The sequence below is a fragment of the Notechis scutatus genome, chromosome 10 (genome assembly GCF_049901735.1).
Source record: "Notechis scutatus isolate UNSWTSFEM ecotype Mainland chromosome 10, rNotScu1.2, whole genome shotgun sequence".
In the NCBI taxonomy this organism is placed as follows: Eukaryota; Metazoa; Chordata; class Lepidosauria; order Squamata; family Elapidae; genus Notechis; species Notechis scutatus.
In genome coordinates, this window is record NC_142018.1 from 17,199,442 (window position 1) to 17,217,436 (window position 17,995).

Sequence of the window (17,995 nt, forward strand, 5' to 3'; positions counted from 1 at the left end):
CTAAGGAAGCTGCCTCAACAGAAAAGGGCTGATCCTTTTGACCTTGTGGGACACACAATCCCGCTGTGCAATAACTTCATTATTTTTCATCTGAGAGTCGGGACCAGCCTACATGCTTAGCCGCCGACCTCTCTTTCAGGTCTAATGTGGTGGAGTTTGTGAGCATATGCTTTGTATGAAGAGAAGTGTGGCCCAGAAAACTTTCACCGCAATCCTCATATCTGTTGTTCTACAGCGTAGATGTAAAGTTTCTTAATCCCAAGCCTCTGATTTATTGCTGAGCGTGTAGAATTTATCTGAGCGTGCTTATTTCTGGACTGCACCTTTCGTACATTAACACGCCCCCCCCCCCAAAAAAAACCCAAAACCCCACACACTTCTCTTGTATAGTCAAGACTTGCTTTCTAAGCATTTTCAGCTTCTTTAAACCTCTAGTTTCATCCTTCTATGCTGGTGACCTTGGATAAGACACAGATAGCAACTTGAGAGCATTTTTATGATCTGGAAAATGTCACCATTCTGTGCCATTCCCATTGTCAACAAAACTCTCTCAACTTCCATTGTTTGCTGGTGTTATTTCAGAGGGATGACAATCCTTGTCAAGTTTCCAAACGTAGGTCCCTGTTACGGCCAACTGAGCCTGGAAATTCTTAGGATTGTGAAGGATTCGGGAGTTGGCACTGAAGCTTGTAGCGTTTGACTTCCTCACACGCAGAGCAGCGATCGGTGTTCATATGTCAGGTTTATTCCACAGAGATAGCAATACTGACTCCTACAAAGCAATCAATATATAACTTATGTTGGTGGCTATACTACCCATGTTTTCCCGAAAATAAGACCCTGTCTTATTTTATTTTATTTTTTGCCACCAAAAAAGGCACCAGGTCTTATTTTTGGGGGATGCCATCCACTAACTAACCTCACTTGTGTGCGTTGCCTCTGGCCTCCTTTTTGCTGTCAGAGGCCTTCAGGAACTTCTTCTTCTATGGCTGGCAAGGCTTTCTTGCAGCTGATAACAGAGCTCTGGATAGATCCTGAGCTTTCTTATCAGTTACAGGAAAGCCTTGCCAGCCTTGCCGGCTGCAGAAGGAATGGGCCGGCAAGGCAGGTGTCGGGGTGTGCGGAGCCTAGCTACAACTGTCCAAAGGTAAATAGTAGGGCAGCTCCACACACACCCCACATCCCCACTCTAGATTAATTTTTACTCATCCACTCTGGTGTGGGTGGGAACTTAATTAGGGCTTATTTTGGGGGTAGGACTTATATTGGGTGCACGTGTAAAAATCAAGCTAGGACTTACTTTCAGGGTAGGTCGTATTTTTAGGAAAACGGGGTAAACCTTTGTGGGTACTTTTCAGGAGCTGTGTCATTACACAAACAGATGAGAACATCCCACCAAGAGCCACTGTGAACATTTCTCATTCTTGAGCAATCATCCATAATAGTCTGAAACCCCATGTAATCTTATATGGGAACTGCACGGTTCAGATCCCCTGGGTTGATGTGATTGCATTTTGGACTTTTAAAATCTTTATTCAGCTTATTTATTTGTATCCCACCTTTATTATTTTTATAAATAACTCAAAAGTGCAGAACATATCCATGGTGAGCCACGGTGGCGCAGTGGTTAGAGTGCAAGTACCGTAGGCTACTTCTGCTGCCTGCCGGCTGCCTGCAATTTGACAGTTCGAATCTCACCAGGCTCAAGGTTGACTCAGCCTTCCATCCTTCCAAGGTCAGTATAATGAGGATCCAGATTGTTGGGAGCAATAGGCTGACTCTATAAACTGCTTAGAGAGGGCTGTAAAAGCACTGTAAAGTAAGAAAAAAGTGACTGGCCCAAAGTCACCCCAGCTGGCTTTCATGCCTAAAGTGGAACTAGAATTCATTGTCTCCTGGTGATTGACTCAAAGTCACCCAGCTGGCTTTCATGTTTAAAGTGGAACTCGAACTGGTGATTAGCCCAAATTGCCTAGAAATGCAAATTGGCTCCTGGTGATTTATCTAATCTACTTTCATGCCTGAGGCAAGACTAGAACTCGTGTTTTAGCCTAGCGCCTTAACCACTAGACCTAAGTGTCTCTCTCTTACTGTTTTTTTAAAAAAACACCTACTTTTTAATGCTTTTTTTAAAAAAACCCTTCCTATGAGTATAATGACAATGGCCAAGATTCAGTTCTTTGGAGAATTACAACTGGATCTAAACAAGGAAAAGATATGCATTTATAGAACCGGGGTGTGGGGGGATTCATGTGAGTAAATTAAAAGGGGGGAAATCGAAGTGCTGGAAAGTCTCTGAATCTCTCACAATTTCATTGTCCTCTTTATTTTTATGACTGTTGTATCCTAAATCAGCCAGAGGTTTCTCTCTTCCTTCACTCAATGGACTGAGGCTGCATCTAAAACACATAGCATCGGAATTCTCCTAAAGGCACACTCCTATATAAAAATTCAAGTCAGCATTAAAAAAGAAAAGAAAAAGGCTATATTTGTTTTAAGCAGTTAAATCCAAGCTGGAATGAAATGATTTTGACAACTGTCAGGAGGCTGTCAGGGCAAATTTGCAGGTTTGCCCAGAAGCAGAACACAGAGATAGCTCCCTTCATGTGTTTGCAAAAAGATGCTGCTCCCTCATGAGTTTCTACCGTTTGCTTTATGGATGAGTTTGATCTGGCAATTGGGTACACTTTTTGACTTCAGGAGGAACTGGCAATACAAGCATCCCAGTCTTAAAAAGTAAGGGTATTCGGATATATTTTACCTAAATTTGCCTTAGTGACGAACAGCTCCTTGTGAGTTTTCAAATGCCGCTTCTTCTTTTTCTACTGCATTCCTGGGCGACTTTTAACATTTTCTTGGAGGATGAAACCCACGCAATCCTAGGCTGCCTCAATAGAGGAATAGAATCGAGATCACATGAAGTATTAGTATAGCTTTACAAAGCCTTAGTCTGATCAAACTTGAATACTGCATCTGGTTTTGGTCACAAGATCAAAAACCCAATTTTGTTGAGGGCCGCATCAGGGTTGTGTTTGACCTGGGGGGGGGGGGGTGTGTGTGGCCAGGGGGTATGGTCAGCTCGACGTCACTCATGTTGGGGGCGCCTCTGATGGCCCCAGTGCTCTTTATCAGCAAAAATGGGTTCCCGAGCTGTTTTCGGCTGCGATGGCAACTCTCGCTTCCAGGTTGGCCCCGTGAGCCAGATTTAAACACCCCGCGGTCGCATCCAGACCACGGACACCCCCCCCCCCAGCCTATAAATTTCCTTCCAACTCTTGTTAAATCTGTTGTGAACAATTCAATAAAGCTTTTTTGCATCGAAGGGTAGAAGGAGGGTTGAGAGAAGCGAAAGGAAATTTGTTTTCTATCAAGCCAGAGGCGGACCGTGGATCAAAGTGCTTTGCAAAATTCCTGCAGCAGCATGGATTTGTGATTTATCCTGGCATTGGAAAGAAAAACATTACTAATAAGCAAAATGTGTGTCCTCTCCTGTTTGCATGCCAGACTATATCAGACCTTTCCCTCATCGACTTCCTGCTTCCCGTGGCCTGTGTGTGCTGAATAATATTTGCATTTTCCCTCCGACAACATACCTTCCTCTCAGGGAGGAAATTCCTGTTCAACTTTTCTTCCAATCTGCTTTAAACAATCATTTCCTGAGGTCTCCCCGCTTTTATTTCCATTTTTTTTTTAGTAACGTAACAGAATCATTAAAAAGCCAGGCCTGCTTGTTGCCAGTAATACAGCATTCTCAAAATTAAAGCAACTGACAAAACTATTCCTTTATTGGGATTTTTTTTAAAGCAATGTTTATTATTGACGTGCAATTAAATATAGTTCCTTGTTTTGCAGGTTGCCAGAAAGGAAACTAAAACTTGCCCATATTTTCCACACTTGTTTTCCACTTTTCCTGGCCTGTTGTTTATTGAGGTATTAATTTGTGCAAATGAAAACTGTCATAAGGGGAGGAAAGTGTGCGTAGGATGTGAAATCCAAGGATTAGAACTAGGAAGGGAAAAGGAATCAAAATATTTACTGTATTTTTGTTTTGTTTTTTGTTCTTTGGGCCTGAATCCAACCCCAGATAAAAATAGCCATTCAGCATGATTATTTTGCCAATGAGAATATTCGAAACATAAAGTTGGTGCTGTCTTGAGATTGGTTGTTTTCTTGCAGATGTTTCATGACCCAACTAGGTAACAGCATCAGTGCTAGAAGGAAGTGGGAGGGTATGGAATGGAAAGAGGATTGTGAGGTCCTTGGTGCTCTCTGAACTTGGTTGTTTTCTTGCAGACATTTCATTACCCAACTAGATAACATCAGCGCTAGACAGGACTGGGGTGTGTGGAATGGAAAAGGACGCGACTACTGTGGGATCTTTGGTGCTCTCCGACCTTGATGGGTTTTCTTGGCAGACATTTCATTACCCAATTAGATAACATCATTTTTTTAGGGCCGTTATAGCATGTTGCTCAATGGTTATATATTAAGGACTGCCTATACACGGGTGCCCTGTTGTCTATTTCTATCCTAAACATTTTAAGGGTGTTATAAGTGAAACACCTGGGGATAGGGAAAGCATTGTCTGGGTAGATTTTGTATTCTCGTTTGTCTGAATGCCCCACCCCCCTGCTAGCTGTATCTGAGAAATACCCGTGACAGCAATTTCTCTAGGGTAGGCTGTCTTCAACCTGCCCTCTTCAGTTCTCAGCAGGAATACACACACAGACTTATTAGAACTAGGGACATGACAGCAGTCTTCCAGTATCTGAGGGGCTGTTGCAGAGAAGGTGTGGCCCACCCATTTTCCAAAGCACCTGAGGGCAGGACAGGAAGTAATGGATGGAAGCTAATCGAAAAGAGATCCAGCCTAGAATGAAGGAGAAATTTGCTGTCGATCTCATTCCAGGAAAAGGAGGGACAGTGCTAATGGTTAAATTTTGTGGGAATGTGTCCACTGCATACATACACGTGTTAAAAAGAATTTCAGATCAGGTCTTTAAAAGTGTCACTTCTATCTAAACAGCCTGCATTGCCCACTTGTTACTGAGTGTATTAAATATATACATGGAGACAAGAATGGGGGAGAGACCAACTTTTCCCAACTGAAGAAATAGTTAAGACCAATCATATCGCATAACATCTCTACTTTAAATTATTAACCCAATTAGTGCTTTATTCACATTTTAAAAACTTGTACAATTTATTACAAATATAAAACAGTGCAGTTTTCCATACATTATCCCAATTCTGAGACAAACACTTAAAAGACATGGAAAAAGCTTTAATTCTTATAAACATAACATTTTTTTTATACCATTCACACTCTTTTTATTTTCTTCCTCTACCTTTTGATTCAAAAAGATCAAACTTACAACATACTGTAGGTTTATTTTTATTCAAAAAGTTACTTGTCTCAAGACATAAATACAAATCAGAAAACAGTACAATTAGGACGATAAAATGTGGAGGACAACAGGTTAAGGTAAATATATAAAACATTTTTAGTCTGGAAAACGTAAAGCTGTAAGAACTGCTTTCACAAAGAAACTCCTTCAAGAGTAAGAAAAAAAATCAACAAAATCATATATACAGTCCTCTCAGCAGTTCTATTTAAACGCAGTGGTGTAAAGAAGGAAAAGAAAGAAAGAAATATAGGCAGTATTTTAGACATGTGAATATTTATGCAAAATGGAGTTATGCAAAACTGGCTCTGTGTATTACATCATGATTTTCAAAATAATTATGTTATCAGGATCCTTTAGAGAATCTATGGTTTATGGCTACCACAGCCCAAGCTTTATTTTTTTTCCTTTTGTCTAAGAGGTTCTTCTATTTGCTTATTTGAAGAAATTATCATATTGCAAGCATATTAAGGCGAATGGAATGATTAGAAATAATATACCTCAAGAACTGAGAGACAACTGACAAAAATATACATTTGTGTTATAAGTTAATATTTCCTTTAAATGTCGTCTAGCTGCCTAAGCATGGTTGAAAATGAATCATGTTGAAATGACATAAATCCATGGGTTTTAAATTTTTTTTTAATTTAACTGTGGGGAAAAAAAAAACAATGAAATTCATTTAAAGCTTAGCTTTCAAAGAATATGATGGGATACTGATGAAGTTCTATCACCCAATTCAATTTACATACAGAAGAAATGTCCTGTAACCTGTTAGAAGTATCATTAACCTGAAGACTGCTTGCAAAGACAGAGATAGATAAAACAATATAAAATACAAATTTAAAAATCATTTTAAAGCATGAATTCTCATGCTTAAATCTATTTTTAAACATTGTTAAACTTTCAATATATTTCTGAAACCTCATAATTTTTAAGTTGGAATTTAAAAGTAAGAAAAAACTAAAACTGCGCAATTATAAAATCAGCACCAATTTTTTTTATATATATATATATATTTATACTTTTTTATTTAAAATTTAGACCCCTATTCCCACACTCTAATAAGCTGTATATTTTTGTTTAGAATTTTTTTTTCTGCAAACATACTACAATAAGCTTCTTTATTTGGAGACAAAATACAGTGGCACTACTGGAAGGAATCTCACAATATTACATTTGCTTTTCTTAAAGGACAAGCAAACTCTTAGGGTTAGAGATGGGTAAGCTGAAATGATATCAGTGCTTTCTGGCATTTATGATTCTTAAATGTTTCATGAATATGTAAAGGAAGCCTTGGTGTGTGTTGTTTCTTTTTTCTTTTTTTAATATTCTATAATAATTTCTGAATTTTAAAAAAATCACTTGTAATTTATTTCCATGATTATCACAACCAAAAGTAAAGTTTTGGTTGACCAGAATTTAAATATCACATTAAAAATGCTTTTCTTTCATCTAATTACACAGATTTCCAAACTTCAAAATCAAATCGTCCCATTTTATTTTCACCTGATGCTTTCAATGATAATCTAGAAAATATATATATATATAATTGCTTGAGTATGTTCAACAATGACAGAAGTGCGTACACTAAGCACCTCTTTGATGCTAGGATTATTTTTTTTAAGTGATATTTATACTATGAGTTGGAAATAAACTAAACATTGTATAAATAAAATACTGGTTTCCCAACAGAAACAATAGCTTATCCTCAAGTCGTTTACTTGTCCTTTATTGTTCCAGGCAAAGAAAACTGCCCCCTTCAATGCACTGGATCCTGTAAGCACATCAATTCTCCTTAGAGAAAAAAATCTTGTTCAGAATATCACTGTTATCTACACTTTTTTAATTTAAAAATCTCCTCTTCCACAGTAGAAAATGACTTTACCACGGAGTTATTTGCTGAACTACTATTAAAACATTGATACCCCGAGAACCTAGAAGAAAAGAGAAAAAGGTTAAACGGTAAGGTTTTTGTCAAAGAGTGAAAATACTTTTAGAATATGCTCAAAACATTTATCGTTCAAATGACTAATTTTCAAGGAGAAATCAGTGATGGAAGCTAGAAACCTTCCAAATGTCCCTGTTTCTTCTCAGACCATGTTAATTCCACCATTCTAAGGACAGTTTTAAATCTGGGACATCTAAGTTATTTTGAAAGAGCTTCAGAACATGGCTACTTTGTTCTGATTTTTTTTTTAAAAAAAGAAAACCCCAACACTTATAACAACAGAAGAACCACAAGACTTGCTCAATCATGTTTAACGTATGCTGCCCTCATGTGGTGGCATATAAGGACACTATATATATTTCCAATTTATGCACAGAATTTCTTTCTTCCATATTGTATCACGTGAGGAACCTGAGGAAGTTTTGAAAAGTTACACCAAGGCTGAAAAACTTGTTTGCTTAACAACCATAGGGAAGGAGGAGCCGTGTTTCACTTATAACAACAATGGAAATTCTGGTCCCAACTGTGGTCCTAAAAGTCAAGGACTATCTGTACCTGAGACCCAGGCAAATATGAACAGAACAAACCTTGTGGGGTTTTTTTTTTTTTTTTTTTGGGGGGGGGGGCACACATTAATAGCAGAATCAAATAAATAACAACATGGCCTTTTACTGGAATGTATAGTCTCTAGAGCAAGTTTTTAGTGATGTTACAATCTCGTGCCTATTTTAATTACAGTCTTTGATATGGTAATTTTATGCTAAGGTAGTCATCCAAGTTTGGGGCCCTTATGAGTCAAGCCTTGGACTTTGGGAAAGGCTGCAAAGGAATTCATCTCCTGTCATTATCATTGCTTCCCTAGTCTCAGAAGAAAGATGAAGGCTCTCTGCTCATTTTCAGATGCAGAGATAATTCAAAATTATTCATAAGGATTCTCAACCACACCAGCCACCATAGCAGGGCCTAATTTCCCACTCCACTTAGAAGGGTCACATACGATTCTCCACTGAGGAAAGAAACCGCAATTCACCCAAACTTGTCACATCCTACTTACAGATTCATCCATGATTGATGCTGGGTCAAAGAAATCCGGCTTTAACTCTGTTCTTTCTCTTCTGTTCTTTGATGGTGGCTAAAAGACAAACCAGGGTTATCAGTGTATTGGACTGATTTAATTGTATTTATCCATGCAGTGTCATTGGAAAATGTGACAATTCTGACATAAAAGAGGCCAGCTTTGCATACATCTATCTAGGAAGAGAAAAAAACAGTTGGGCTCAGTCTCCGGGCAAAAAGACATGTGTCAACCCATCCATGGATTCTCCAATCACCGTGCTGGAGAAAAGGCTCAGCATTTAAACTAAGACACATCAGCATTTTAAGCGGAAAAAGCCATTATAGAATATAGCCAATCTTTTAAAGAAGGGGTCTCCAAACTTGGCAACTTTAAGACGTGTGGATTTCAAAATGGTCAGATATGAAGAACTATTAGTTAATCAGGGGAAGTTAAAAATGATTGATAAATTAAAAGAACAAGATATAATTATAGATTGGTGGTCATACTTACAAATTCAGACAAAATTTAGGAAAGACTTGGAAGAACAAGGGATAGAAAAGGACTTACAACAACTGGATCAAATTTTGAAAGGCAAGGAGATCAAATTTATAACTAGAATGTATAACTATTTGTTGGAAGTGGAATTAGAAGAGGAAATAGTAAAGGGATCAATGATTATCTGGGCAAAAAATGTAGGGCATAATATAAATTTAGAGGATTGGGAAAAATGTGAATTGATAACTATAAATTGACATTGTCAACAGCATTTAAAGAAAATCAATATAAAATGTTTTGTAGGTGGCACTTAGCCCCAAGCAAGACTGGCCAAAATGTATCCAAACACAAAAGCAGAATGTTGGAAATGTAAACACAAAGAAGGAATGTTCTTCAATATGTGGTGGCAGTGTCCAGAGGTTAAAAAATATTGGATAAGGGTACAAAGATGGTTATTAGAAATTACAGATCACAAATTAGAACTTGAACCGGAAACATTCTTATTAGGAACAATTAAGGGAAAATTGAGCAAGGTCATCCGATACATCATCATTATACATATCATAACTGCGGTGAGAATAGCCTTCACACAGGGATGGAAGAAGGAAAAGATACCATCTGAAGAAGACTTGACACCAAAAATAACGGATTGTGCAGAACTGGATAAATTCACAATAGAATTAAGAGGCAAAGATGATTATGCGATTTGGGATATGTGGTACAAATGGGTGGAGGATAGAAATAAGAGTTGATGTTTACGTATAAAAGGAGAGGTATGTATTAATAACGACACGAACACTGTTAATGTGAATAGAGATTTGTATTTTTGTTTTTTAAAAATAAAATATATATATAAAAAAAAGATGTGTGGATTTCTTGGAGTTGAAGTCCACACGTCTCAGTTACCAAGTTTGGAGATCCCTGTTCTAAAGAAAGGAGAATGGTTTGTTTGTGTGTGATTTTTTTTTAAAGCAACAAGGTACAAGTAACTAACGCTTACTAGGTCTATGTCCATGGTGTCAAAGTCCATGCCTTCATTGAGATCCTCAATGCGCCCTTCTGATGACATCATCACATCTTCAACGATGGGCTCTTCGTCGTCCTCTATGAGACTAGTGCCACGTCGACTAAAGAACATTTCAACACGGATATGAATGTCACTCAGTCACGCAACACCGAGCGGTTCTTTCAGCATAAAAACTGCCAACCCCGTCTAGAATGATCTTATCATGGAAACAGCGTTAGCCTTTGTGAGGAGGCTCAGCCCCACTTTTCACATGAGGGTTTAAAAACACTCCTTCGCTTGATGATTTCGAGCAGGCTGTTTTGCCCTCCTCCAATGTTTCAAGCTCAAAACCCTTCTGATAAAAATCAGGAGAAAGAGCCTTAAGACCTCCTTGAACTCTCAAATGTTCTAGACTCCAATATCTGAATAGCTTATTTTCCGTGTTAGTTAAATAATCTTCAGTATCACTCGATACTTATTAGAGAGCAGGGGGCTTAACTCAAAAAAAATCATTTCTCTTTTTCTTGGTAACCATATTTGGTGATGTTTGTCTGAAGCATCAATATAACACAGCTCTACTTTTTATCCAGAAAAGTTATCTTTGAGGGGAAAGTTTAATGCTGCTATCCTAAGAAGACTTGCATAAAATTGCTGCAACCTGATTTCTCACTACCGGTGCGCAAGTGCGCAAAGCCAGGGCCTGGCTTGGGACAACGGCCATTGTGTACTCACATGGCGTGCTGCAGGTTGGTTCTCAGCTTCACGTAGTTCATAGCTGCCCTCTCCTGCTGTTGCCTGGCTGCTTCCTCCTGCTGCCTTTGAGCCAGCATCCATGTTACCTGTGTACTGGAAGGAATAACACCTTTCTTTACAAAAGAGGGAACCGGTGTGGTATTCAAGTAGGGGGTATGGCCCAATTAAAAGCGGTGCAGTATTCGAGCAGCGGGTATGGCCCAATTAAAAGCAAGCATGTACTTGTAGTCGATGGGTGGCTGATGGTGCTCGGGTTGCATGGGGTAGACGCCCATGTAGTTCTCTTCCGGTCGCAACCTTTTGGGCTCCCTCATGATGGTGGAAGTGAGCTGCGGCGTCTGTAACATGATGGGCGTGTGCAGGGTCTGCTCCCTGTTCAGCCACAGGCTGTCGCTGCTGCTGCTCTCCTCGGCTGCAAAAACAAAGCAGCAGCCCTGCATCAATTCAGAATCCATGTGCTCCTCGGACAGTATCTGTCATCTGTGGGGGGGTCCTTGGTGCTCTCTGGAGCTTGGTGGCTTTCTTGCAGACATTTTATTGCCAGACTATCAAGTTTTCCCAAAAATGTGACCTATTCCGAAAGTAAGCCCTAGCTTGATTTTTACGCATGCATCCAACATAAGCCCTACCCCCAAAATAAGCCTTAAGATCCCACCCACTCCAGGGTGCATGGGTAAAAATTAAGATTGGGTGGGGGAAGACAGTTGCAGCCAGGCCTCGCGCACCTCGACTCATTTTTTCTGCAGCCAGCAAGGCTGAAGGCCTCTGTAGCCAATAAGAGCTTCGGATTGATTCGGAGCTCTCTTATTGGCTGCAGAGGCATTCAGGAAAGCCTCGCTGGCCAAAGAAGTTCCTGAAGGCCTCTTGACAGCAAAAAGGGAGGCCGGGGGCAACACATGCAAATGAGATGAGCCAGTGGATGACCCCCTCCCCCAAAAAAAGACCTGGTGCTTTTTGGTGTTTTAAAAAAAAAAAGATAAGGTCTTATTTTTGGGAAAACATGGTAGGTATCATCAGCAGTGTTAGCCTAGCTGCCAACTTTGAATGGAACTTAGCAGAAGCCATTTTTTCTATTCCTCAGCTGCCACACACAGTGGGGAAGGGGAAGGAGGATGAAATGAGTTGCTAGACAAAACACAGAATTTTCTCCTCAGAACCAAGGTCATCTCTACAGGTGGTGGATAGGGATGGGGAGGAGTGCCTGGAGAGCCCAACAATTAACCTAATTGGACAACGTGACCTGTAACTTTTGGGGAGGGAGTTATTTCCTATTTTAATTATATTGAAACTGCGGGAAACATTTAAAGTTGGTTTTCCATTTAATTATGCCAATATGATATACTCAATAAAGAAATTGTTAGAGGAGGACCTTAGCCTCAGAGTTCTGATTTGCTTGGGTTTGTTAGTTGGGTTCATGACACTAGCGTTCAAATAAGCTGTGAGTACCATTGCTTACAAAGCATGGTCTACAACATCTGTCTGATTATAATTGGGAGGTAATCTTGGTTAGCGTTAATCTTAAGTTCTCCTAATACAAATGCAAACCAGAAAGCACCATTCTGATGGGAAACAAACCAAGAAGGCTCTTGATTTGGAACAATGTGGGGGATATAAATACAGGTAGTCCTCTACTTGCAACCATGATTGGGCCCCAAATTCCCACTGCCAAGCAAGGTGGCTAACTAAGTCAGCTGTGTCTCATTTTACAAACTTTTTTTCCCCACAAGTGTTAAGCGGATCCCTGCAGTTGTTAAGTGAATCATATGGTTATTAAGTAACTCTGGCTTCCCCAATTGACTTTCCCTGCCAGAAGCCGGCTGGGGAGGTTATAAAAGGTGATCATGTGACCATCGGACAGTGCAACTGTCATAAAATATATGTCAGTTACCAAGTGTCTGAATTTTGATCATGCGATCCTGAAGATGGAATGTAAGTGTGAAAACCGGTCATAAGCCACTTTTTTCCAGTGCTGTTGTAACTTTGAATGGCCACTAAATGAATGGTTGTAAGTGGAGCATTACCTGTATAGACTCTTATACACCAAGGAAACCACAATAAGTAACTGCAAACCTTCAGGGAGTTTCCGCTTCCCTGTAGCTGGTTTTGTCTTCTTGTTCCTTACTGTCGACCCTCTATTACTAATCCCACTGATGACTGACATTGTGTCGTCATCACCCCCAGCTAGCAAAGAATTCCTGTAAGACATGAGTGGGAGCCACACATCTTCTCTTCGAAGAGACATCTGAAAGGTCATGAACTTCTCCAGATAAGCGTACCTTCAAAAGGAAAGGAGAAGCAAGGGATTACTAGAAATACTTCCTGGATCGTCTTTTAAGTTCATGAATGAATTATTAAAGATAGCTACTGCTGCTGTTCAAAATTATAATATGGAAGAGATAATGGGTTATCTATATGGTCACCGATTTTCTGACAATATATTTTTGTCACCATAAATGACATGTGTCAACTAATCTTTTTTTATTTCTCCTCTACTAAAAAATAATTACAAAAAGCTTGGAAAACCTGGAACACGGTTAGATAGACTTTTACAACTGGAATGAACCAGAGGAAGTATTTCTTCTTCCTCCCCGTTCTTCGTAGAAATTTTTGTTTTTCCGTATCCTGAAAATCAGCAAGGAGTTGCCCAACTTGTTTTAAGACCAGTTTCACTGAAAATTAAAAACCTCTTGACTAAACTTCTAAAACAATGTGAAAATAACCATAAAGTACTTACACTGTTTTTTTGTCTTGCCTGAGAAGTTTGGAAGAGAATTCGCTCAATATATCAAGAAATGCCAAATTTAAAGGTGGATGGCTTTCTCCTTGTGGGTTAGGCTCTTTAAAAGCAAACTCTATCCCATCTCTGGAAAAAAATAATAATTCAAGTGAGCATCGCTAAGAGTATTTTTATTGTGCTTTCCTGACACAAAAGAGCTCGACATCAAACCCTGAATATTTCAAAAGAACGGTATTACATTTCAATCAGTGCTGCTATATTTAAGACACACGGAGTAAATTATATGCCTCTCACAAGTGAGAAATTTATTTGGGGTCAAAGCCAGATTTAGTCATAGCCAAAAAGGATTCAGGATTTGAATGGATGACGAATTTAAATCTCAGAGATGTGTATGAAGTTTTAAAAAAAAGTGTTTTGCTCAAACCCCAAATGCATCACATTCTGGAAATCGTGCCAAACCAGACCAGCTGAGTTGTGGTTCAGTGGAAATAAAACTCAGCAGGAACCCAGAGCGAGTTTGTCACCTCCTAAGCAGCTCCCAGCGTGGCACATCCCACCAACTCCCCTGGGGGCCAACTTCCCCTGCTCAGAAATCACTGCTGTTTCCTTGGCTTTTTCCATTCTTAGCCAGTTGCTGAAATCTCGTTCCAAACAGAATAATCGTTACTTCTAACCACAGCCCCTGAATTTTGGTTTTAGACACAAACTACCTGAAACCAGCAGTTTCCTATACATTTTTGCATATAAACCCAATATATTCTGACAGATACGGTGGTTCGAATTTGTTTTTCTCTAATTTATTATTCTAGTTTGTGTAGATTAACAGGAGGTATAACCAAGGGTGCTGGTTGAGTTTGCATGCAAAATGTGTCTGGAACTATCCTCGTTATTAGCAGGAATAGTGCATATGGCCAGTAATCTAGAACGGACTTGATCTTACTAAAAACACTATATAAAGGCTTAATGTCGGTTAATAGAACAGCAAAGAAACCTAGTAAAATCATATCAGGACAAAGTCACAACAAAAAACCAACATCTATGTCCCTATCTGATGGCAACCACTTATTTCTTTAATATTTATTACCAATGTTTTCTCCTCTTCCCGTTCTGACTACAGCATCAAGTATGGTGAACAGTTGTAAGTGTAAATATATTTACATTATATTTAACTATCTTATTTATTTCATGTCTTATCAATTATGCTTATTTGGGGGGTGGGCTTTTTTCATCTGATGGTGAAAAGGAAAAGCATAATGGAGGGAAAGTCTTTGCAAAGTAAATAAAAAGTCAATAATTACTTGTGTAACATAGCAATGGCTTCTCTTGTTTTCAGCTGATCGAGTCCAAACGTTAAAGCGAAACGCCGAGCCAGTTCCTTAATCCCACTGAAAGACGGCGATGATCTATCAAAATTATACCCATTTTCTTGGATCATCTCATTGAAAAGCTGTGTAAACAAAACATGTTTTCCCCAATCATAATACAACTTGTGTGTTACTTAACAGCACTGTTTCAGGAGTATTTTAATGCACTCTTTCTTTCTCTCTCTCCTAACATTATTAAACCCCTACAAAAAAACTGGGCTTCAAACAACACTTTATTTAAACCTTTCAATATTATATTTGGCTTACATTTCAGCAAATATGCAGGAATGAAAATAGGTTTAAAGACTACTTTGTAAAAGCACAACTATAAAGTTTACTGAATCCTCTACAAGCTGATCTCCTGCACTTAATGACAAGAAATCAATGAAATGTCTGAATGTCGTTTTTCTGGTTCACCCAAATACAAAAATTCTCCATGTGTGGTCTGTCTACTACTCTCTCACAAGAGGTAGGATTGGAATAGAAAACTTTATGAGTGAATCATCTTGTTCCCCCATTCTTTAGGATAATTTGGGGTGTGACATGTCACCCTGCTTTACAGTGGTACCTAAGATCCCAAAATAAAAGTTTATGTCCAATTGAGCTGTTCAAACGTGTGAAGAATCTTTTAATTATTTCATTAGAAGTAATCTCCTTCTTCAGAAATTCTACACTTTTTAAACAATTTGAAATTGTTTAAAAATAATTAAGAGATTCTTCACATGTTTGAACAGCTCAACTGGACACTGAATTGTTCAAATGTGTGAAGAATTTCTTATTTCATTAGATGTAACCTCACTGCTTCAGAAATTCTACACTTTTTAAACAATTGAAACTTGCCTAACATGCAGAATACTATTTTAATTATACTAGAGGTCTTTCTATGCATTTTGGATTATTTTTATCACTGTTAATAAAACTTGCCCAACAGAATTACATATAGTGGTAATATTGACTCTTTTTAGTTTTTTTTTAAAATAAGACTTGTCTTTAACCAATAACCGGTATGGGTATGTGGAATAGCAAAAACATACCTGTTGTAAACTGAGAATCAATGTCTTTGCACACTGAATTTTGTCTATTTGCCTCGTTTTACTCATTGTTTCTTTGATGATATCTCCGTAGTCGTTGTAATACTATCAGGATAAAAATACAGGTAGTTTCAACTTCAATTAGAATAAAAATATTCCTTTGTGAGTAACATGAAAAAGTGTTGGAGACAAAGAGCAGAACTAAAAGTAGTTTCATTTCAAACTGAAGGAATTACACGGTAACTTGCTTTAAATATGTTTATTTATTTTCTGCTTTTAGCCAAGGCAACAAGAGTTATCCAGAAGGACTCCCTTAATAATGAAGAAAGAAGCCTCCAGAGATTTAATACAACCACATTCATTCCGTATTTCTATATGAGAACCTCAGATCCCCTTCCCAGTAGGCTTTCATTACCTTCATATATTGCTTAAAAATATCTGCAGCAGTGTTCATTTCCACCACGGTATATACAATAAGTTTACAAAAAGCTGCAAGCAAATTTCTTCTTTTGTGCAAAGCTTCTATCTTACTGGCTTCATCATCCTGCTGTCCATCTTTAACGAAAGAAAAAAATAATGTACATGAGCATTCATTCAGGAACAGGCATTTAGATATGATTGCAGTATCAACTGCATCTTTATAACCTGGTTTTGCCCTGCAGTATTCTAACCAGGTAACAGTTCATAGCAAGAAAAGAATCCGATGTTTTGTTAACTACCAAAAATAGACTGGAAGATTTAAAGTGGTATAGTCCCCATTAGTATTACTTTCAAATGAACTACTCAAAAAAGCCTTTTTGTTTCTGAGTTCCAAAATTAACAAAGCCTTTAAAAAGATAACCTAAATTCTTAGAGTAGCTGGTTAAGTTTTAAACTTGTTTTCAGATCTCTGGTCAGTTTTTAAAATCACCTGAGCGATGGAATTTTAAGGAAGTTCAGACAACAGCTCATCAAACATGCAATATAAAAATTCAGAGCACACTAAGGACTCCAACACATCAGAAAAAAATAACTATAGCTTCAAGAGCAAAGTGACCCAAGATAAGATGAAAACAGAGCTCAAGGGCTCTTAGCTTTGCGTATGAGAAATACATCATTCCAGACCTTCTCAAGGGTAGGGAGGAAGTGGGGGAGAGAGACTTCAGCAGGACAAGTAAGGCTGAGCGGGTTGTATCTCTACACCTCAAAGCAGACAGGACTAAAGTCCTACTCTTTTCTAACTGAACAACTTCCTTTGGAGACCAACTAAGTAAGTACTCTGTGGAGACCAAGATCTAACCCTGCAATTCCTGTTGTAACCTCCGTGTCTGGCTAAGTAAAAATATATATATATATATATACTACAATTCAGGGAGAAAAAGAGAAGTGAGAACCTGTTGCTACCAAAAAGAAATTCCAGAGACACATTTCTGCAGCCTCATACCTGCACTGTTGCTATCCTCGTCCTGGTCGATGAAGACATGATCAAGAATAAAACTCAGGAGTTCGGACTGTAAGGAAGAATCAGGAGAGTAAACTAATGGCTCTAACATGTCACGTGCTCCTGACATGATCTGATGGCTGAAGATCATTAACACGTCACACAAAATAGTGAAGGCCTGCAAGGGAAGGAATGACAGGCGTTGTTAACATCACAGAAGGTCTGCAAAGGCTTGAAGAAATGCTATGGTTTAAACTTTGTATTAAGTCTTGGGGGTCCAGGGTGAAGAAAAGATTGAGAACCACTCCCATGCAAAATTATCCCAAAGGTGCTTTTTCAAGAGGCAAGTGGACTTCCTGGTTTTTCTTTGAAGATGCTTCTCCGAGAAGCTTCTTCAGCTCTGAAGAAGGATGAGAAGCAAAACGTCTTCATAGAAAAACCAGGAAGCCCAGTTGCCTCTTGAAAAAAAGCACCTTTGGGACAACCATGACCTGGAGGACTGAGAACCTCCATAGACACTTAGAAAATTGTGTTAACATACCTAACTACATTTTTTAAAGTACTGTCTCAATACAAAACTGTCTCGTTGAATAGAAGTCGATTCAAAGTTATTATTTGGAACAGATTTATTATTACTTCTTACAGCATTATCTTTTCTTGTATTTACTGCGTACTTTTACCTTAGCTGTACTGACTTGCTAGTAATGAAAGTATACTATCTTTTATACAAATATATGACTTGGCACCTTCTTAGATTTTGCCCTTTCAAAAAGTAT

General features: G+C 38.5%; 1 protein-coding gene across 4 annotated transcripts in view; it reads right to left on the reverse strand.

The window, feature by feature from the left end:
- Nucleotides 1-5,149: 5,149 nt before the first annotated feature.
- The window catches only part of STAG2 (STAG2 cohesin complex component), a 45,853-nt gene continuing 33,007 nt past the window's right edge, over nt 5,150-17,995 (reverse strand). For all 4 annotated transcript variants that reach the window (XM_026674770.2, XM_026674771.2, XM_087972144.1 and 1 more), the window contains exons 24-34: nt 17,223-17,397; nt 16,215-16,354; nt 15,803-15,904; nt 14,703-14,851; nt 13,402-13,530; nt 12,738-12,943; nt 10,890-11,079; nt 10,647-10,760; nt 9,909-10,035; nt 8,411-8,488; nt 5,150-7,342 (exon numbers count right to left, since the gene is read on the reverse strand). In XM_026674770.2, coding sequence (XP_026530555.1) covers nt 7,319-7,342; nt 8,411-8,488; nt 9,909-10,035; nt 10,647-10,760; nt 10,890-11,079; nt 12,738-12,943; nt 13,402-13,530; nt 14,703-14,851; nt 15,803-15,904; nt 16,215-16,354; nt 17,223-17,397 — 1,434 coding nt within the window. In that variant the 3' untranslated portion in view covers nt 5,150-7,318. The remainder of the gene's footprint in view (nt 7,343-8,410; nt 8,489-9,908; nt 10,036-10,646; nt 10,761-10,889; nt 11,080-12,737; nt 12,944-13,401; nt 13,531-14,702; nt 14,852-15,802; nt 15,905-16,214; nt 16,355-17,222; nt 17,398-17,995) is intronic.